At 40.1% G+C, this 22019-nt stretch overlaps 1 protein-coding gene across 1 annotated transcript in view; it reads left to right on the forward strand.

Annotated features, from left to right (window-relative positions):
- Positions 1-4595: 4595 nt before the first annotated feature.
- Positions 4596-22019, forward strand: part of TTC26 (tetratricopeptide repeat domain 26) — a gene marked incomplete at its 5' end in the record, with an annotated part of 36939 nt that continues 19515 nt past the window's right edge. Inside the window, 9 exons of the mRNA XM_008940700.1 lie at positions 4596-4710; positions 12215-12264; positions 13874-14019; positions 15254-15425; positions 15767-15841; positions 17033-17135; positions 19571-19626; positions 21435-21488; positions 21916-21979. Of these exons, the coding sequence (XP_008938948.1) occupies positions 4596-4710; positions 12215-12264; positions 13874-14019; positions 15254-15425; positions 15767-15841; positions 17033-17135; positions 19571-19626; positions 21435-21488; positions 21916-21979 (835 nt within the window). The remainder of the gene's footprint in view (positions 4711-12214; positions 12265-13873; positions 14020-15253; positions 15426-15766; positions 15842-17032; positions 17136-19570; positions 19627-21434; positions 21489-21915; positions 21980-22019) is intronic.

The raw sequence follows: 22019 nt of genomic DNA on the forward strand, positions 1-22019 counted from the left end.
GGAAGAGAAAATGGGCCCTTCCCCACATACACACAAGACTGTGTGTGAGCTAGTGAAGATTTGAAAACAGCTCAGTGTACCTGAGCACTGTTTGTGCCTCTGCTGTGTTCCCACAGAGGTGAGTTACTGGGTCCATGCAATGCTCTGCTGCACTGTTGCTTTCAGTCAGTGCCAGCTGGAGGAGATTTCCATCACTGTTCACTGTGAAGTGTAGCTGGGTTTGCAGTCTATTAACTTCCTTTCCCTGGAAGAAATATTAAAAATAAATGATAATTCGAAGTATTAACAAAAGAAATTAGCTAAGGATAAATAGATTATAGAACATTGATTATATTTCCTCTTTTAGATAAAACCAGGTGTTTAACTATAGTAATACACAGTCATGTGGACAAGGTTTGTGTGTGAGATGGAAATAAAATTTCTAAAGCTTCTGAGAAAGTTCACAAGGCACTTTTCTCCCTTAAAAAAATGGAGAGGAAACAACATTGGAGATGCTGGAAATGCTCAGTGAATCAAATTGTTACTATGCACTGTATAGAAAATAGAATAGTAGTACAGGACATAGTGGTAACTTGAATATTCATATTTAGAGTTCTGGAATTTAAGGACTGTGAATGCATCAGTTGCTGAAGTTATTTTATGTCTAGCATTTAGGTGTTAATAGAGAGTGAAAGTTTAAAAAGAGAAAAACGTTTGCATAAAAATGAAATGTAGCTTGCAATTTCTTTGAAATAAATTCTGCCATTTGCAGCACCCATTAGGTGCCTTTATAGCCAGAGTGCATTTTAAATATGTCCTTCAAAGAAAGACTAGCAGCATTAATTTTTAAAATGTATTTATTTTTAGGTTGTTTTGTCTGTAGTGTTTGATTCACCACAAGGGGATGCTGTCGAGCCAGGCTTTTAAAAACTGCCACAGTCGCCTTCTCGTTTTGCTGGCCAAGTAGGGACAATGAAAGGTTTGTGTGCTTGGTTGGTTCGTGTGTGTGTGTGTGTTGTCAGTGAGAGATTACAGGGCCTGTCTTTTCAGATTTAAGACTAAGTTTTGGCACAGTTATGAGTCCTGATAACTTTGTCATTTTGTGGTGGGATGTGGGAGATGAGCCCGTGCATCTCAACCCACCTTCTGTTGGGCTGGAACGGAGCTCCCAGGCCTCTGGTAGCCAAGGGCATGCTGACTGTGGAGGCTGAACTGCCTTGCACTTGGCAGCTCCAAGGCTGAAGTGCAGTGCTGTATCTTCTCTGCTGTGTTCTCAAGGACAAATTCCTTGATTATCTGTACCTTCCAGATCTTGGAGCACTCTCTGGGAGTGCCAAGAGCACTGTCATAAAATACTATGGGTAGAAGATTCTGCAGAATTCCCCAGAGTGACATCACACACAATGTAAAGGATTCACACTCCTGACTGCCCATAAGTGAGCACACATAGTCTCTGTCACTGTATTCCCAGTTTATGGTTTGTATTCCATATACCTGATGAGAGTCTTCAGAAATTATGCTACTCTGTAATCCTTTTCTTTATAATGATGCTTTCATAGCAAGCCAGGCATGCTGCTTGCACAGCAAACTTTTGGAGAGGTTTGGAAGCTGGTGTGAGGTGACCATCATCCACTACTGGGAGAAGCAGGGACAAGATTAAAAACACACAGACCTCTAGCTCTAAGAATATCTGCAGTGAGAATGACAGCAAAATATCTGTCACTTTTGCATAAGAGATTTCATGTTCTCTTAGAGGCACACCAGCAGTCAGGTATTCTCTAGGTAGAGCATTAACCTCAGCTTCCCTAGGGCCACACTTTCCCGTTCTTAGTAGGTAGATGCCTTCCTCAAGGGATGTGCCACTGACACTAGTCTGGTGGGATCATCCCTACTGCTGTACACAGTTTACAGATGGTACTGCACTGGACTCCTCCTCCTGCAGTCACAGTGTCAGTCCCTCCTGAGGACTCTCTAGCTTCCTTCACTGGGAAAGGGATTTTTACTAGCACTGAGTGGCTAGTGGCTTCCAGGCATCATATGGCAACCAGAGTTCCCATAGTGGATGGCAGCTTTTAATTCGTTTTCTGGAGTCTTCCACATGGACCATCCCTAATGGGATAGTAAAAGATGGGTTTTTGGCTCAGGAAAACTCTCTGGGCTTCTCTGTCATAACTGTAGCCAGGTTATGATGATTATCTCCACGCCTCCTTTGAGCACTTGTGGGGCAGACTGTTTATTGACTCTTGGATAATGCATACAGGCAATAAAGGGCACTCAGCAGAATCCTGCTGGCCTCAGCATTCTCAGTAGTGTCCATAGTTGTAGGTTGGCAGCCTGCTTTTGAGGAAAAGTGCATGTGTCTCATGATGGGAATGAGAGGTAGAGGAGGCTGAAATAGGACATGGTTGTTATGCTCCTTTGTTGTCAAAAATATGCCACAGGTTGTCTGTTGGGAGTATTTAGTTTGTGTGGCTTTGTAAAGTGTTTTGGGAGGAGATGGGAAAGCTCTTGTGAAGTAATCTTTGAGAGGCTGATGGTGAATGCCTTTTAGTGAGGAAAGGGGCACAGCACGTTGTCTGGGCTCATGGCCCAGAGCTGCAGGGTGAGGAGCATTGGTAGTCCTCATTGTTGTTTGCTGTGTTTCCATAGATCCACACTGGTGCTGCTAGAGCACTCTCTATTTATTGCCTGCCTTGAGTGGCCAAGCCAGAACATGACTTGTGTTTATGCATTTTGTCTTCTCTAATTAATCTGCCTGAAGCCATAGCTGAAAGAGACCTTTGGGTTCTTTTAATCTGAACAGATTTTGAAAGGTTCCAGATGGTCCAAATAAACTGCAGTAGCCAGTCTCTCAGAGCTCTGTGACAGGCCTGCGTCAACACTGAACTGGCCTCAGTAGGAAGGGTTGGCCTCTATATAAATGTTTCTTTTTTATTTATTTATTTAAACTCTTCTTGAAGGAGAGCTAGCCTCTGAAGTACAAGCAAGACTGAGCTGGCTTTTAAGGGCATACCTTAGGAATATCCCCTCTGTTTGGGAGTGCAGTTTACTTTCACTTGGCAACAGGGGATAAAAAACCTTTATACTTGCAAATGATAAACTTTATCAGTCGGCATGTTTCTGTTGTTGGGATTCACTGTCCTTTGGCCACAGCTTATTTTATCTAGTGCTGTATATACACCTGTGCCTCTCCACCCCTAATGGCACACAGGGGTGAACTGTCCCTGGGCAGAGGGAAATTCCAGTTCTGGTGTTTGGGAGGAGGAGTGCAGAGGCAGCAAGGGGCTGTGTGTGGGAGGGGTGGGAGCCTCACAGTGACTGGCAGTTTGTGGACAGCATCCTTTCAGCAGGTTTGCTGCCTGTTGGACATAGCTGGATGGAGAGCAGGAGCACCAGCAGGAGGCACTTTCACTGGGATGGGCCTTCCAGAAGCCTAATGGAGGCAGGAAGATGGCATCAAGAGAGCAAAGATGTTTACCTTCAGGAGTATCACTGTTTGGTAGCTGCAAAGTTCTTTCTTCAGTAAAAAAAGTGGATTGAAAGATTGTGCTGTTAAGTTCTTCCTGTTTCACAAATAACAAGAAATGAAGCAGTTTATGTGACAGTGTTCTAATGAATGTGGATGGGTAAGAAATACCAGACTATGGTATCTGGTGGTTTCCTGTAGCTGTTGGCTGCAAGTCTTAAAATGGGAAATAGTGAAGTTAGGCACAGCTTAGTAATATTTACTATAATTATATCTTTCTCTATTAGGAAATCTGGAATTTGCCCAATGCCAATGTGTATACTTGTATTTTAATGCAGTGGTCTCCAAACAATTTGCTTATCCAACCCTCTTAGTAAAAAATATTTGAGCATGCTCCCCCAATATACATACATATTTTAAAATTCCATACATGTACTACTGTACTAATATACTATGTAATTACGAAGCATACACAAATAAAAGGATGAGATAAAGATTAAAATAGCACTATTTAAAATATATTTATTTTAGTTGTTGATGGTACCAGAGATATTTTCTTCCTGAAGCCAATGGTATTGTCTTGCACAGCTGCTGGAGTGCACACCCCACTTTGGGGACTGCTGCTCTAATCTACACTGAGACACCACTTACAGGTTTATAAAAACACAGCTAACACTTGCCACAGTAAGAATCACAAAGAAATCTCCCTGGTGTTTATGGCTCTCTGGCTTTGTCTGGAGGAGGTCAGGAAATCACCAGAAAACACTGAGGAAAGTTGGGTTTGTTGATACCTTTAATATATTTATCTTTTATGAATATAAGTAATGATATAGTAATGTATAAATATCTAAAAATAGAAATCTTTTAAAATATATTTATCACTTCAGTATTGACAGAATTCATGCTCCTACAGTGAAAATCTATAGCACTGCTTCTCCTTATTGTCTGTTCTATTGCTGTAAACAAAAAAGAGCTAGGGACATAGGTTAAAATATGCAGCTTCTTGTAAGAACTGCAGTAAACTTGAGACTAAATCATTTTATCTCAATCACTTCATGATACATTGTAAAATGGAGGAAGAAAGAATGGTCTCTAATACAAGTCTGTGCTATTATGTGTTTTTAAAAATCAGCCCTCTCTTCTGTTCCAGGAATATGAGACTTTAAGCAAACAACCAGCCTGCAATCCAGATGTTTGGGTGAACCTTGCCTGTACCTACTTCTTTCTGGGGATGTATACACAAGCTGAACAAGCAGCCTTGAAAGGTGATATGTATGTCTCTAATGGAAAAGACTGGTTGTTAACCTTAACACTTAAAGTGATTTCCACAGAAATTATTCAGTGCTTTTATTGTCATTGGAGTAAAGGGTACTTTGAACAAAATTTTTTTGTGTTTAGGTTTCTGTTTGTGGTTTTTTTTCTTTTCCTTTAATGGGAGAGTTGTGATGCAGTTTGCTTCCTAAAAATACCTTGGGCAGGTGAAGCAGCTGCAACTGAAAGAAGCATCTGGAAAATAATTTCTTATATTAATTTATGAGTACAAAACCCAGCAGATGCTGAACAGCAACAAAAAGTTACTTTTCTTTTGACTGGTTCAATGTCTCTGAGACAGTGATGATGAAACTAATGAGGCTAGTGAAATGCCAAAAAAATAAGCATCTGAGAGAGTTCAGCATTCACCCTGACGTGTCTGGGAACTCTGTTTCCATAGTTGGAGTGACCGGGTAGGTGGTCTTGTCAGGTGTTGGGTACCTGACTCTCCAAGGCATGGGATTCACTGCAGTCACAGTTACAGTTCTAATTTGTTGTGAACATATGTAGCATCCTTTCAAGAAGAGGAATGAAAATTAGATTCCAAGGCAATTTTTACTGTCTAAAAATGTCTCTGCAGTTTAATTGTATTGCCCATCACTTTCTGTTTATCTTAGTGATTTATATTGTTGCCCATAACCATAGTGTCTCTGTGCTTACTGAGTACAATTAATAGGAGTGATGTTTTCAGTCAGCTTCTCACTCTTGCCGTTTTAGGATAAAATTCTCACTGAAGTTTGGGTTTTCTCTTTTCTTTCTAGCTTTAGGCTTCTAGTCTTGAGCTGAAAATAGAGTAGTGAGAAATGATTTTGTACTTTCTGCCTCTGTGGAGATGTGCCTTCAGAAAAGACAGTTTTGTAGTTATTTTTATTAAATAATTAGCTTCTCATATCCCTTTTAAATCCTGTGAGTGATCATGCTGAGCTCAACTCCCACAACTGGAAGTGTTTTGTTTCCAACTGTAAAAAGTTTCATGCAGAGCTTTGTGATCTGTATTGTTCATGAAGTGTGCACATTTCTAATACTCACAGATAATAATTTAATCTTTAATGTACCACAAATCTGAGCTTCGGGGATTATAATCTGGGAGTTGAACTGGAATCTGAAAATAATTGGACAACAGAGCTTGAGGTGTCACTGTGCCCTACATGATGGGAGGAGCAAGCAGCTGCATCCTGTACCAGTTGGGGTCGTTGCCATCAGGTTCACATCCCATGGACTGGAGAGATGTCAGGCACACAGCTGGGCAGCACCTTTACAAACCAGGGGCTGGCACTGAGAGAAGGTTCATTTTTTTCATTCCTCTTTGGGTTAGTTGAAGTAGCATGGGGAGTGGCAGGGCAGGGAGTGTGGTTAGTGGTGGTTGGGTGCTGGCAGAAAGGGTGGGAGTATTTAGGGAGTAGTGCAAGATGTAGGGAGTGGAGCTGAGGGAGGGAACAGAGAATAACTGCTCAAGCTAGTAACACAGTGCCTGATTTTGTGTAATTGTTTGAGAAGGACAGCACGCCTGTTTGTACAGTGAGGTGCTAAACCTTTCTTGTCAGTACTGTAATAGTGATGATTTCTGGCTACTTCAGCTTGGTGGGGAGGCAGTCACAGCTGAAGATTTGTAACACTTCTCCTTTCTCCACTGAAGGCTTCCAAGTTTTGTATATTCCCCTTTGCACTCCTACCACTTCAGTCTTTCTTACACTGAGGTTGAACCATTTTATTATTGCTGTAGACATCCTCTTTCAGGTTTTTAACACGTTAGGATTGCATGAGTGATGGCTATCTGCAATATATTATTGGCAGCTGAGGCCATAACATCTTATGATCTCCTCCATGGTTTTGCAAAGATCATGAAGCAAAATATTTCATTGGATCCATACACAACAGGTGAAGTCTCTAAAAGAACACCATTTATGCTGTACTGCCTTGGATGGGGCTGAAAGAATGATGGTGTTAGTGCTGGGCTGCTTACCATTGCTATTTTGGGGCTGTTTTTCCCAAATTCTTGCATACTGCTTGCTGTTTATTGCTGCAGTTATGCTAAGCCCCTGAAAGTAGCATAGTGCTAAAACAAATGAGGGAGAAATAATTTATTTTCAGCTATAATTCTGAATTTCTACTGTGGTGGGATCTCTGTGAAAAGGAAACTAAATGCCAGCTAGCTTTCTGGAATTATTTTCCACACAATCATGTAAATATCCAGAAATCAAATACAGGTTCCTTCTTGCCACATACTCTTGCTGTTGCTTAAGAAAATTATTGTTATCTGTCTGAGGATAAATATGCAGGATACCTAGAAATGAACATTAAAAACCATGAGGTAATTATTGCATTTTCTACAAGATCTGTAGTCCACAATCTCTTTCAGAGTAAGGTTTTATGTTTATTTCATATCAGATGTGAAGTGTTTTCTTAGCTTTTCATTACTTAATTAAAACTTCATGGTACATTCTCTCAGGGAAGAATGAATCTGTATATCAAAAGTCATATAAACCAGAATTACTGCAAATACAACATAAGAAGTAGACCAAAAAGGCAATAAAGAAAAATCCTCCTTTGAAGGTTTTTCATTACAGTTGTATTTTATCTCCTCTAGGATTTCTTCCAGATTCCTTTCAGATATTTCTGGGCTCTCCTTTGACTTGCTGTCCCTTTACTTCACAGTTAATAATGTTCCTGGGTGTGAGGTGAAGGTAGAGCTACTTCAAGTCAGCTACTGTTGTTTTGTCATCATCCTCTAGTGAAGCTGGCAAGAGATGCTTTGTTTCCTTTGCATCTGTGCTCTCATACCTTGGATGAATATAAATTTTCCATACTGTGTGCTAGCCCAATTAGTCTTAGGAGAATGAGGCTGAAAGTCTTCATCTTGGTATAATAAACTACTATTTTTTAAAATTATAAAAACAATCCATTCCATAACTGCATTCCCAGCTCCTGTGCCTTGCAAAGGGCAAGGATCAGAAACTCAGCCTGGCACACTTGCACGGTGATCCTGGCAAATGAGCCTTGTGTCCAGAAGTCTGCTTGGTGCTCTCAGAAGCCTTTGGCTAGCACTGCATTGAGAAAAATAGGAGAACTAACAGTGTTCTTTTAAACCACAAAATGGGCACATAAGTGGGGCTGAACTTAAATCTGTTGTGAAAAAGTCTTTGTAGGACAAACAGAATTTTACAATTAATTTTAAGATCCATGCACAGACAGGGTTGTGTTGCTGAACTAGTCATTGAAGTTTGATTTTGGTGTGGGTTTTTTTTTCCTCTCCTTTCTAATTTTGGGTGGGCAAAGCTTTGTAATTCCTGCACTTCCTCACAGCTCTGCATGTGTCAGGTCTGAGTGTGGTTTAACTGAGCAGAGCTACTTCTCATTTCACAGCCTGTCCTGGAAGGAGCTGTATTGGACAAAAGCAGAACAAGGATGGGTAGTAAGCACAGTGGCATTTTCCAAACCAGTTTTGCTTATACATGTAGTAGTGTTTGCCAGCTGTCAGATAGTAGTCAGCAGGGGAAAAGTGCAGTTACAAGCAGGCATGGAAAAAATTGCTGGGTTTTCTTTTTCTTTAGGCTGCATGTTCACCTACATGCAAAATTATCTGCTTTACTGCTTGTACTGCATTTCTTGAGAACAGTAGTTCATTGTCATTCCATTTTAGCTGTGGTTTTGAACCAGCAGAGCCTGATATGTGGAACTTTCAAAGTGTACAGGTGAAAATGCCAATTTATACATATTTAAACTTTAAAAACTACTAACCTTATTTTCCTTTTTTTTTTTTTTCTTTTTAAAGTGGATGCTACAGAAGAGGAATAATTGATAGTTTTTTTTGCTTTGATGATCTTTAACTTGCTGTGCTTAGGCGTGACTGGAATGAAATGTGTATATATTGCAAGTCACTCAACATAGTTGAACTGGCTTTTAAGTATTTTGGGAATGGGAAAATGGCAATGAATGTCCTCTGTAAATTTAATTCAAGAAAATTCAGGACAGTTGAGCTGTTCAGGAGTGTAAGGGTGAACCTCACTGCCAGACCATGGCTGTTCCAAACATTTTTCCCATCCCCGTGCGTTTTCCCTCCAGCAGTGGGACTGTGGTGCTGGGTACAAAGGGCTTCATCCAGCTGCTCTCTGTAGTCAGGTTAGCAGAGTGGTGTTTCTCAGGGACAGAATAATGTTTCCTCTGGTCATATTTTCTGTGTGGTCAGGGTGGAGCCTTCCCAGTGCTGTTCCCTTCCTTCCAGCTCCTGCTGTGGATGTGTAAGATGTGTTCTGCACCTGTCAGTGTGTGAGGTGCTGCTGTAGCATACCCATGGTACTGCCAGCTGGGGTTTGTAATGCTGGCTGCATGACCAGCATTGCCTTGCACAGCTTACAACAGGGTGCAAGTGTCACACTCCCCATGTTTGTGTTTCATCTTTTTCTTGCTGCCTGTGGCAGCCAGGTGGAACCCACCCAGAGTCTGAGCTGCCGTTTCTAGTGAGCTTAGCTTTCTGTTTAATAATTAGAGAAGATAACTGGCTTCACTCTTACCATAGCTGTTTATTATAAAATGCTTCACTAGGTGCCTGTTCAGTGTCAGCACTTAAATATACAGAACACTTTTAAGATCAATGTAAGCTATGACTTTAGTGCCTGCAACATCAGCACTGATCATGACAAACATTCTAGCATAGGAGTATTGGTGTGTTTCCTAGATGGAAGGAGATCTATTCTAGCCAGCTACCCCAGTGGTGTCTTCAGCAGAGGGCCAATACTAGACCTGGAGCAGGGTGCAATTTGTTGCCATGCCACATTGTCATCATGTTTGTTATGTTCCCTAGATTGACTAGTATTGATTTATTTTTTTTTTAAAGTACAGTAATCTTCTTGAAAAAGTAGGACAGGAGAAGAAGACTGTGCTTCCTCATGGCATTAATAGATCAGTGACAATGAAATTCACTAGCAGCAGAGAATAATAAAAGAATAAGCCTAACATAGCTTAAAAATCATAATCTCTGGTGAGGCAGTTGTATCATTTCCTGCTCCAGTGATGGACAACAGCTTTATCCAATATTCAGAACAAAATTCTTTCTGGAAACTAATCTGACCTTTTTCTTAAGTTTTCTTGTCTTCCCCAAAAACTGCATTAGGCACTGGGAGAAAAGAACCTGCTGGTACTGAATGTTCCCATGGTTCTGCTTCCTGTATTGACAGAACTATCTTTCTGGGGATGTTGCCCCTCTCCTTCTCTGGTTGACTTTAAGTAAAAGTGTCTTATTTTAAAGAATATCTAATGGATGGTATCATGTAATATCTTATGAGGCAGGACATTTTTTCTCTCTCCATATATCCATGCACACCATCAGAACTCAGGTTTCATCTTTTGGCTGGTTTTAGGTGCAAAATAACATGGACTAACCCTCCAGCTTTTGCCAAGAAGTAAATAATGATTTTAATGTCAGATAAGATGCCGGGTTTGCCAGGGCACTCATTGGCTGATGAGTGAAACAAGAATTCTTTGGTTTAGATTCTTGAGGGAGTATTGCTTGCAAGTCACAATTTTCATGGTGAAGTTAATGCTAAAACCCACTCAAAACCAAAAAAAAAAACCAAGCCTCCTCAGGAAAGGAACATTGGGTGTCTTTAGCCATAGTCCTGTGATTATACAACATGTTATTTTCAGTGTAAATCCCACAATAAGTCCTGCTTGTAATTTTGGCATCTTTGATGACCAAATGTTTTGAATTGTGAAGGGTGGTTGTGGTTGGTTTAAGTTTTGCACAAAAGCACATATGGGATCCATGTGCAACCCTTCTAAACCTTGATATTAAAACCTATCAATTAATGCTGGGCCACCTGTGGAGTTCCTGCAGTATCATTGCTCACATAATTTTGAAGAATATGCATTTAAATTACAATACTCTAACGTTCTAGCTGGATGTGTGAGATAATATCTGAAGTGTCCTGTTGTGTCAGTTACACTACTACAACTGCTTATACAATATTGGTTGTCGATCAGAAAAACTGTTTTTTATTAGTTAGGCTAATGAGAATTCCCACATATATTCTAGATTAAAGTTGATTTAGCTTCTTCCCAATGTGATGCTCTGTTATTAGCACCTTGCAGGATGTGGTTTTGTGAGAATGGTCTCATACTGCCTTTGCCTTTTGGGACTTCTCTGTTATAGCAGTGCTTTAAAGATACAATTCACTGTCCTCTTTTTCTGGGAGCATGGTTAAATAACACAGCTTGAGAAGGAGGAAGAGGGAGAAATAATTGCTGTCCTTATCAGAAGTAGGTGGGCAGCCTTACACTGACTGCCAGCCTGAGGAAAGTGGCCTGGGTTTTGGTGTCATCAGCTGTGTTACAAATACTTTAAAAAGTGAAGTCTGGAAAGCTCAACCTAAATTGTTTTTTTAAAAAATAAATCCAACATTACAAAGAAATTCCATCTTGGAGCAGGAGAGGGAAGAGGTTATAGTGGTTTGAGCCCTCTTTCATGGTTTAGGATGTCAGAAGAATTATAGCCTTGTGTTACAGGCCATTGCTTTGCTAACTCTGCACTTCTGTGGCCTCATAAACACAGTAAATAATTCTGCTTTTTGTAAAGATTCCATGTACATCCTTTCTGTGGAACATAGGTTGCCAGCTGGTTGGGCTGAGCAAGAATGAGAGTGCTTATGAACTGAGTAGGCTAAAGAAAATACAGGAAACAAGGGAAGGCTTTTTGGAAGATTGCTTGCAAAAGAAAGAATTGCTCTGTTAGACGAAGGACCTTTGTCACACAGTGGAGCACAAGGCTTCCTCTAGTGACTGGAAGCTCTACAGTCATGAATTTGTGTCGTATGGAACGAGTTAAATGGAATTCCTAATCCTGCTGGAGCAAGAAATTTCATGGACTTTAGTGGCCCTGGAGAGGAGATGTCTCCTTTTAATCTCTCCCCATGCCATATCTTAGTTTGAACCTTATCTGCTCTGACTGCAGGATGTTGATATGCATGCATAACAAAATGGTGGCAGCAATGGGTTTTTCAATACACTGGAAGCTGACAAGATTCCTGCCCTTATGGATCACAACCTACTTCAAATGTGACACATCACAGGGGCCTTGATTATGAGTTTATCTGTTGCTGCTTTCTATTTTGATGCTGTGCCACAAAAAAAATAGAGAATTATCCAGAAGATCCTGAAGGGAAATGATGGTGCAATTCATAAAAGTGTTAAGGCTCATGGAAGACATTGGCCAATGAAAAGTTGTTTTCAGTGGGGATCTTAAAATCAGGGAATTAGGTTAGAAAACAGGAAGGCATTTAAAAGGCACTGAAATTGGTAGAACCTGCCCTGGGGCATGACCTGCAAAGGCTGTATCAGTGAAGAACTGCATTTGGGCTTGTTAATGAAAGAACATGGGTGTATGCATGTCTGTTGAGAAAGACAGTTAAAAAGACACACCCTGAGTTGTTCTTTGCAGCAATACTTACTGAATTTTCCTTTCAGCACCCAAGAGTCGTCTCCAGAACCGTTTACTCTTTCACCTGGCACAAAAGGTATAATGTCTTTTCTTCACTCATGCTGTTTTCTTTCCAGTTTGGTAACATGTAATTTATGCTGGCAACCTGGCAGAATAATTAAAATGTCTGTTGTGGCAGGAAAACATTTCCATAACCACCCTACTGCCTTAAAATGTGGAGGAGAAAGTGAGTGTGAAAGCATGATCTCAGAGCTGTGCCCTCAGCCTGTATCTGAGGAAAGTCTTCCCAACGTGCTTCACATAAGCCATCCAAGAACCTGATGGTGTTTAAGATTGTGAGGAATGTGGAATTTGAATGTGATCAGAAATGTATAAGCCATTATTTTTCTTTTTCTTTGAAGCACACTAAGTTTTCCTAACTTGCAGCTCATTTACTTAGCAATTTGACCAAAATGGTCCATATGCTATTGCTGGTCCTCTTCAGTCATTCATTATCCAAGAAGTAGTATGGTTTATAGCATGAAATTTACTTTCATTTCAACGGCAATTAAATGCTTATTTCACTTGCTACACATAGCTGTCTTCCCTTCAAACTGAGTTTGTACCATCCTGTTACGCTTAACAAGTATTGTGCCACTGAAGAGACTGAGCTGAAAGAAAGCACAAATCCTGACTGTTAGCTCTGATGTCAGATTCTCTTCACTTAAATATCTGTTAAGTTTGAGAGAGAAATCTCTAAAACATTTTCATGCTGGGACTGGCTCTTACAGGTATCTATCATAAAAAGTTGTTGATTAATTCCCAGTTCATTTAGTTTTTGGAAATGATGTTTATGAACATAAAGCCCATTGCCTTCAGTTTTGTTAAGCAACTTCTCTTGCTTGGTGCTGGAGTAGCTTTTTGTGACTGGCTCAAAGAGGGAAGAAAAGAATTTGAAGAAAAATGAATAGACAGATGAAAAACAAATGCATAAAATTAGAATCTGCATGTAAGAGGAATTTGTAATCACTGTTGAATCAGCAGAAACAGCAAAAGGAAGCACTGGAATAAGTGATTTTAGTAGACTAATAAGGTGAATAGATCAGCTTTACTACTGGAATACAAATATGCACATTTAACCCTGCTCCTTGTTTTTATCCTTGAGTGTGTTATATGCTATACAGCAATGCTTTTAAATATAAACCATTTAGTTAGAGAAACTGCTGTTTTAAGGGGCTGATGAAAGAGGATTTGTTAGTGCTGTGAAGAAGCTTTGTGAAAATTAGTGCTTGTGTGTTGGCAAGCCTTGAATTTTTCTTCTACCCATGAGAAGCAAGGTTTGGATCTACTAATAGCAAAATTTCTGCTGGCTTGAATAATACCAGTCAAACCTTGTGTTGCAAAATTTTGTTTGTGAAATAATTAGCTCTCCTCTTCCATCAAGGCATGTGACATGTAATTATGTCTAAATCACACCTTAAAGGAAAATGTGTACTTAGTTTTAGCTTTGCATTTATCTAGTTTCAACTGGTCTGCCTCTTTAATGTTTGGCTTTCTCCAATGCTCAAATTAACTTTAAAGTGCCAGAATTTTTCCAGCTGTTTCAGGTGAATCACCTGCTCTTTGCTAGCAAGGACAAAATGAATCCAGCTAATAAAAATCTTTTCTTACTGAGCTCTTTTGAGAATAACTCACACTCCTTTTAGTTTAGTGATGAGAAGAAGCTGATGAGCTCTCACCAGAACCTGCAGGACATCACAGAAGACCAGCTGAGCTTGGCCTCCATCCACTACATGCGGTCCCACTACCAGGAAGCCATCGACATCTACAAGCGCATTCTGCTGGAGAACCGGTGGGGGCCTCTGAGCAGCCCTGCCCTGCCCCTGCTGCTCTGCTCTTTGCACTCCCTTCAGCTGCTGGCTTTCTGAGAGCAGGCATCTCCCCCAGTTGCTGTGTCTCTTTCCCACCACGCAGAATACACCAGTTGCTGCCCCCTCAGTATTGTTTGTTGAGAAGCATTATGGGGAAATGCACGTTTAAAAAGGAGTCTGATCCCTGATGCTTTCTTTTAGTGATATTTTAGTGGATTTCATTTTCTGAGATATTTTTTTGTTATTCATATCTTCTGAAAATATATAGGGTTAAGTACCTGCTTTGTCTTCTTTTTTTCCTCTCTGTTGGCCATCCTTGTGACCCTTGCCTGTGATTATTGACTTCTCCTTCACCTCCTAGCCTTTCTAAGAAAGGTTCTGTTCTTAATTTTTATGTATTCCTTGTATTCCTTGAAGTCTGAAGTTCTTCTATTTCTAAGTGTCCTGCTATGACACTCAGAGAATATGATATGAAAAATGATCAGAATTTTAAAAGGAACAAATTGAATTCTTAAGTGGCTGGAAGTATGGTTTGAGAAAAGAGAAACTGCTGTCCTGAATACATAGCTGCCTTTTGGCTTCAGAAAAGTCCATCATAATGTGTATGTTCTGTAGTGCTTGGGGACGTATTTTAACTTCCAAGACCTGTAGAAGCAATCACTCAAAGCTAAATGAGTAACCTTCACAACAGTTATCCTTTCACTTAATGCTTCCACAAATGCCTGACACATTTCTGTGTCTAGTTCTTCTGTCTTGATAGCCTGTAATGGCAAGGATTTGTTTCAACCGTTGTACATGGTATAAGATAATAAGATCCTTTAAAATATTTTCAAATTTTTATGTGCATGTTCAATGTCTCTGCATATATTGCAGGGAAATTCTACTCTGCCAGGCTAAATGCAGTGCTTATGTTCTGTGTATTTCCTTAGTGTGAAGTTGCCACCGTTTCACTTGTTTGCAAAACAAGTTTTGTAGGTGATCTTTAAAGCTGCAGTAGCTGCCATAGAAAAAAACTCATGTGACTCTGGATGTGGACCTGTGCAATCCTAGGTAACAAACTAGAGCTCTAAAAGCCCCAAGCATTTCTCAGAAACGCCAGTTTTGATGTGCTTGTAAAAGATAAATAGGTGTGAGAGCTTCAGAACTGATTTTAATGTTCTGCAATATAACTCTCTAGTGGGATTTAAATGTTCTTTTTAATCCTCTTCCCTGCAGGGAATACGTGGCTCTGAATGTCTATGTGGCCCTGTGCTACTACAAGCTGGATTACTATGATGTGTCCCAGGAAGTGCTGGCTGTTTATCTTCAGCAGGTTCCTGACAGCACCATTGCCCTGAACCTCAAGGCTTGCAACCATTTCCGACTGTACAATGGGAAGGCTGCTGAGGTACCTCTTCAGTTAACCTTTATTTTAGTTCAAGATTCCAGACAGGTTTCTTTTCTTTATCTGTCTGTGGTGCTGATAATGGCCTTTATCTTGCCATTATGTCCTTCCCTCAGGAATGTCATCTACTTCACTTTCCCTGTCATTAAGCCTTACAGCTCGACCCAGTGCCTGTGTGTGTTGCCCAATTCCCAAAATCATAACACAGAAGTGAGAAGGCAGAAATCTTCCAGTGATCTACTAGAGATGTCCTTCTAACAGCTCTGGGGCTTATATGAACTTCTATTTATGCTTGTGTCCATTCTTGGGTTTGTGGTAAAATTTTGAGGTGTCTGTAATTCCAGGCAGAGCTCAAGAACTTGACAGATAGTGCCTCATCATCTTTTGAGTTTGGCAAGGAGCTCATTAAGCACAATCTGGTGAGTAATGTATTTCTTGGATTTAATATGAACTGCACTTCTGTAGAGCTTTCCTTGATGATACATTAAATGAAGTATTTTGGGACTTGCAGACCCAGTTGAATGTCTGCTGCTGTGTAAGTCCCGTTCCAGAAATCCTACCTGTATAAATCCTGCCTGTGTGGTCAGTGTGCCATCAAGTGTAGGTTTTTTCCCCTGGAATTTTTCCCTGTCACTTTGAGATTGTGTCAAGAAAATAATAATGCTGTTCCTTTTACACACGGAGGCACATTAACATCCTTTATGTCCTATAAGAATACCTTTGCAAGATGTTTTGGGAGCTCAGTCACAGGCTTTAGGAAGAAGTCAGAATCCATGAGGCTGAACTCTTATTTAACATGACAACAATACAAGTGGAATTGAGGTAATTCTGGGAAAACGATCCTCATCCAAAAAGTACTTAAGGAGGAGTTCTAGGGAAAAAGGTGCTGATGAAAGCCAAAATACCTTTGTAATCTGCAGTAAGAGTCACTAATCACCTGTTAATTTTCCCTGCAGTGGTATTACTACTTTGCTGAACAACCAGTGACAGTAGATTGCTCTTATCTAATGATGGGCATTTGATTACTTTGCCTTTTTTCAAGGGCAGTCACAAGATGAAACTTTTTTCCCCAGGAGTTAAAACTGCTTTCCAACTGGACTTTTAAACATCCTTTATTGAGTGTTGGTCTTTTTGCCAGCGGTTTATTAAGTATGTTAGAATTTGTTGGAGGAACTGTCTTGTGAAACCAAAGTATAAAGAATCAACTGCTCCTGTTCATTTCAGGATCTCGTGACATTCTGAATGAATGTAGAGCTGTTAGCCTGACTTTTTCATAGGAGTACATCATAAGCAAATTGTAATTCTGTACATGTTCCCCTCACTCATATTATTATTTAAAATCTTTTATATATAATGTGTCACTGCTTTCAGCTGCTAAAAGCTGAAATAAGTTAATCTTTACTGATGGACTAAATACTTTATATTCTTCAGAATAAAGACTGTCACACATAGTAATTCTATAGTTATATTAAAGTAGGGATTATGTTAATACCAGTACCACTGACCTTCTCCCAGTGTTAATGCAGGAATTTAAGGATTAATCTCCCTGCATTAAGAGATCATAGACAAGATATTTATACACAGTTCAAATGTGCTGATTTTCTCTGCAGGTGGTGTTCCGAGGAGGGGAAGGGGCTTTGCAGGTCCTGCCTCCTCTGGTTGATGTTATTCCTGAGGCAAGACTGAATCTTGTGATTTACTATCTCCGGCAAGGTAAATACACCTTCCTATGGCTCTTTCCTGGCTTCAAGGATGACATTCATTCATCTGATCTCAACTCACTATTCAAGGAAAAGCTTTTCTTTTCTTCGCAGTAAAATGTAATTTATTTTATTTTCTGTTCCTCTGGAAAATAGTGCTGTAAGAGCTCCCATGACCTGCAGAGAAGGGCTTTAATTGTGTGCAGTCAAATAAATCTACTTCAGCAGAGTAATGGAGGTTCTTGGGTTGCAGGAGATGGCTTTAGGGATCATGGTGTTCATATGTTTATAGTGGCAGGACTTCCCTGCCTGAATCTGTGACACAGGTAGGCCTGTGTCCTGTGGAGGTAGGGACAGCTATTTCTGTAAATGCAGCACAAACAGAATATGAGCCATAGTGACTAGGAACAAGGCTACAGTTTGTGAACAGGACATTTCATTCCAAAACTACAACACCTAAAAGAATGTAGGTAGGTAGCCAGAATCAGTTGGAATGGATTTTCTACTTGTTTACCCCCTCAGTTGGCCAGACTCCTTTGAATTTTGTGTGAGTTTAGTTTCAGAGCCATCCCTGTTGTGCCATTGTGTACCCTAATTCAACAGTGAATTGCCTGGCTGAGTGATGAGTAGATGTCAGCTGCAGTCATCTAATATCGGGTGATGTGGTGATTGCTTTTTCATCCACTGCTTTCTTACAAGAATTTTCTGTAATTCCTTAGATGACCAGAGCATCTGAAAGCAGAAAAAAGTCTTTTCTTAGTTTTTAAATTAATAAAGTCTGTGCCTGCAATTTTTTTTTTTTTTCCAAAATGTTTGAAAATTACCAGGAAAAAAGGAGACTCAGCTGGCAGAAGTCACACCAGCTTTATGTTCTTTGCTTTGCAGTGAGTTCATCAGAGAATCTGAACAGATGTAAACATAGTACAGTGGAAAAGCTCTGTGAGCTTTTTATGGTGTGATTACCTTGGAGTTTCAGATGCTGATTCTGAGTAATATCATTACAGTTTGTATTCAACAAGTTTGGTGAGATAGAATCTTTGAAGTTACAGTAAGTTCTCTTTGGTGCTCAGTTGTATCCAGGACTGCTGCTTTTGTCTGCATGTGAAATTGAAACACTGCCTTGTTGGTTCAGCTCAACTCAAAATGTATTTTCATTAGTTAGGTTCTGTTCCTCACTGAGGGACACAAATGACTTGCGTACTGGCAAAGAAGGCCAAGAGGAGTTAGGATTAAAGCCTTTTTCCTGGTTAGGCTAAATTTCCATTTTAAAGTATCACTAGTGTAGCAACATCAGTTAAGAACAAGAGAAATCATTCCATCTAATGACTGCAGCTGTCTCTCCAGGACTTACAAGGTCTCTGATAAAGGTGTGTCCTGTTGAGACATGCTCTGAACTGGAGTGGCTGGAGCACAAACATTATCCCATTTCTTTCAACTCTTAATGGCAGTGACTTTTAGCAGGGCTTGGGGCCAGGTATCTAGCTGTAATCTGCTCCAGCGAGATCTGCCAGAGGCTTCTGGTGGAGCCTGAAAAAAAAAGTGCTGATTTGTGGCTAGTCTAGTGCCTTGTGGTGGCTTACTGCATGGCTGCTCAAGGGAATGGGTACAGAAGTGGTGGGGCTGGCTGGGAGCCTGGCAGCTCCAGTGTAGATTGGGTGCCTTACAGCCACCCTGGAGTACTGTCCCCACAGGAGTATGGATGTTATGTACTAGCATTAAAAAAAAAAAAACAAAACAAAACAAAACAAAACAAAACAGTTTTTTTCAGGAGTCCTTGTTGTTGTGGTCAACTGGTATATAAAATTTTGTATTAACAAAATCTTGCCAGTAAAACCAGCATCTTCACTAGGCTGATTTCCAAAGCTGCCCATAATGCCAACGTCTTTTCTTGATTTTAATAAAATTTTGCATCTTTTCAGTTTACTTATTTCTTGGATGGGAAGGAAGTTGTTTATTGAATTCAGATTTTTATATTTAAACTTCTATACTAGCAGTGCTTTTTGCTTGTTAGAATTAGGGTCAGGTAAAAGCTGCTGGGCAGATTTTGAAATATTGATAAGGTAATGAAGTTTTCCTTCAGAATTATGTTACCCTGTCCTCCTTGAGGGGTAAATAAATATAAGAAAAGACAGGAAGATGATGTATTTATTATCTTGACCTTGTACTGTTGAGAAGGCAGCCACTAGATTATGAACAAGGGAGTCAAGTCATCTCTACTAGGAAAATTGTAGTAATAAAGAAGCTATTACTCACTCCATGTTTGTTATTTGGGTTCTAGAAAACTATCACCATTGTGATATAAATTCGCAATGATTTATAGTTACCTTTCTCCTCCTGTCTAAATACTTTATTTCTTGGTCTGTGACTATTGGGGAATGTTGTAGAGGACGAGTGGCTTGTAATACAGTGTGCTGTGGGTTGTCATCATTCTAACCTCTGCTGTTTCAGATGATGTGCAGGAGGCTTATAACCTGATTAAGGACCTGGAACCTACAGCTCCACAGGTAATTGGAAACTGATGTCATGGTACATAAAAACAGAGGTTATAAACTGATGTGAATTCTGCCACATACAAAACTGGTATCCTGAGAAGAGCTTGCCCCACTCCTACTCTTAAAACTCTGGTGTTTTCCATCCTTTTGTCAAGAATAGGCTTAATGTGCAGGCATAAAGTATTATATACATGCATATCTGAGTACTTAGCAAGCTTAGCACTGCACCACTAGGTCAGCTAGCAATAGAGCTCTTTTGTGTGCAGACTTGGTCCTGGGGAGCTGACCATCAGTGCAGAGATCAAGGCCCTCTTCTAACCACAGCTGCTTGTCCCTTCTGCTCTGGGGGTGGTTACCATCCCTCAGATCTGCTAGCTCAGAGGCTCATGTGGTTTGTCCTGAAGCCATTTCAATAAAAATGAGCTAGATCAGATTAAGCAGTTTAAATATTAGTTGTTTTTTTTTTTTTCTAATCCCATCTCACTTTGGCTGCAGTGAGTGAGAACTGCAGTGTCCCTTGGCTGTTACTGTAATTTTCTTTTGTGGCTGTTCCAGCGTCTCTGATTTATTCCTCTTTGCAGTTTATTTTCCAGAGGTCACATAGCTGGGCATGAAAGGGACCTTTCATGAGTCTGTGTGAGGATTAGATGGAGGGAGGGTAAAGGAAAACCTCAAGAACACAGATCTGGTGGTTTGATGCTGAGGAGTGTCTTCTGCTGTTGCTTTTCATTTCTCCTTTCAGCATAGCAGGATTTACCTGAACAGTTTTCTACAACTCTCTGTCCTTCAACCTCAGTTTTCCCCATATATGTAGCTAATATAGATAACATGATACCACTCTTGATAACATTTTGAAATGAGAATCTTTGTGCATTTTTTTCCATTTTTTGTCACACTTGAACTCCCTGCTAAGACTTGCAAAAATACTTGGATATCCTCCTTCAGTTCTTCTCAATTTTCTTCTTTGTCAGGACATCTATAGGATGATGTTTTAGTATCTGTAAGAAAGCTGGAGTGCTAAAATGATCACTTAGCATGCTGGCTAGTACTCTAAGGTCGTTTCCTTGCACTCCACAGTTGGTCTGTGTAGGTGTCTCTCTTTTTCCATACTTACATCCACAACAGGGCTGTCCAGGTTTATCAGGAGTATTGACTAAAACAGGTTTATAGCTATACCTCTTAATTGTAAGATTGGAATAAAACAAATGAGTCTGTTAAGTGCTGACAAAATCTTGCTCAGAGAAGAATTAAGCTGTAGTGGTGTCTCATAGTAGAGATTACAGGGTACTCTGCTCCTATTCCTAATTTCAGTAGAGTAGTGTGACCACAGAGCAGAAAGCTCTTGATGTTTTTGCCCTGATGAGAAATACCATCCATTTTTGGGCAAGGATGTCAGTAGTTACAGTTAACCAATGTGCATACTTTAAGTGGGATCTGTGCATTAATAAAACAATATTGCACTTGAGTATTGGTCATATGATGGTGAGGAGAGCATGATAGTATGTACAGTATTTCTTCTGGGGCATCAGCTCTGAGCATAAGCCTTGTCAGAAAACACATCATCCCTTTGAATCCTGCATATTTAGCAGAAGTGACTAGCTAGCAAGTAGAATGGATTTGGGGGGCATAAACTTGTACTTCTGTACTGAAGTACTGTCATAATGTCATAGTAACCAGGTATCTGTTAAACTGAATTGGGCTAGAGCTCCATTGAGGAAGAAAATAATGTACATGTAGGCTCGTAACGTGTCTCCTGAAATCTTCACCTTGTCTTCTCTGATCCTTTTACTTTTTTTTGTTGTTTTTTTTTTTTTTTTCAGGAGTACATCCTCAAAGGAGTGGTAAATGCAGCACTTGGACAAGAATTAGGCTCGGTCAGTGAAGCCCTTGAGGTTTTCCAGCTTCTCTAACAGTAGAATGTGAACAGGTCTGTAGGGACTGAACTGGAGGGAAAGGTGCAGTCATTTCTCATTTAGATTGCAGGATCTCTTGAGTCTCTTAATCTTCTTCTGTACAGTACTTGGTCCAGTATGAATGAAATACAAATCTCTGTTGCTTGTCCAAACAATAAATCAAGCTGAATTTGGCTTCTCTAGCCTGCTTCCAAAAACCATGTTTGCTTTCTACAGCATTCTTATGTATCTAGGCACACACACACTGGCGCATTTACCTTTTCTCCAGCCCTGGTTTGTCTGTTAGTTCCTCCCCATCTGCTCCTCAGAGCATATTTGCATTGAGTCTTGTTGCATCAACTCTGGAACTCATGTTGGAATATTTTTATATTTTTTTTCCCTTACCCAGAGAGATCATCTGAAAATTGCTCAGCAGTTCTTCCATCTGGTGGGTGAATCACCCAGCGAACGTGGTATGTTTGAAATGCTCTTTCTCCAATATCTAATCCTTCT

The sequence above is a fragment of the Merops nubicus genome, unplaced genomic scaffold (genome assembly GCF_000691845.1).
Source record: "Merops nubicus isolate BGI_N331 unplaced genomic scaffold, ASM69184v1 scaffold50155, whole genome shotgun sequence".
Taxonomy (NCBI): Eukaryota; Metazoa; Chordata; class Aves; order Coraciiformes; family Meropidae; genus Merops; species Merops nubicus.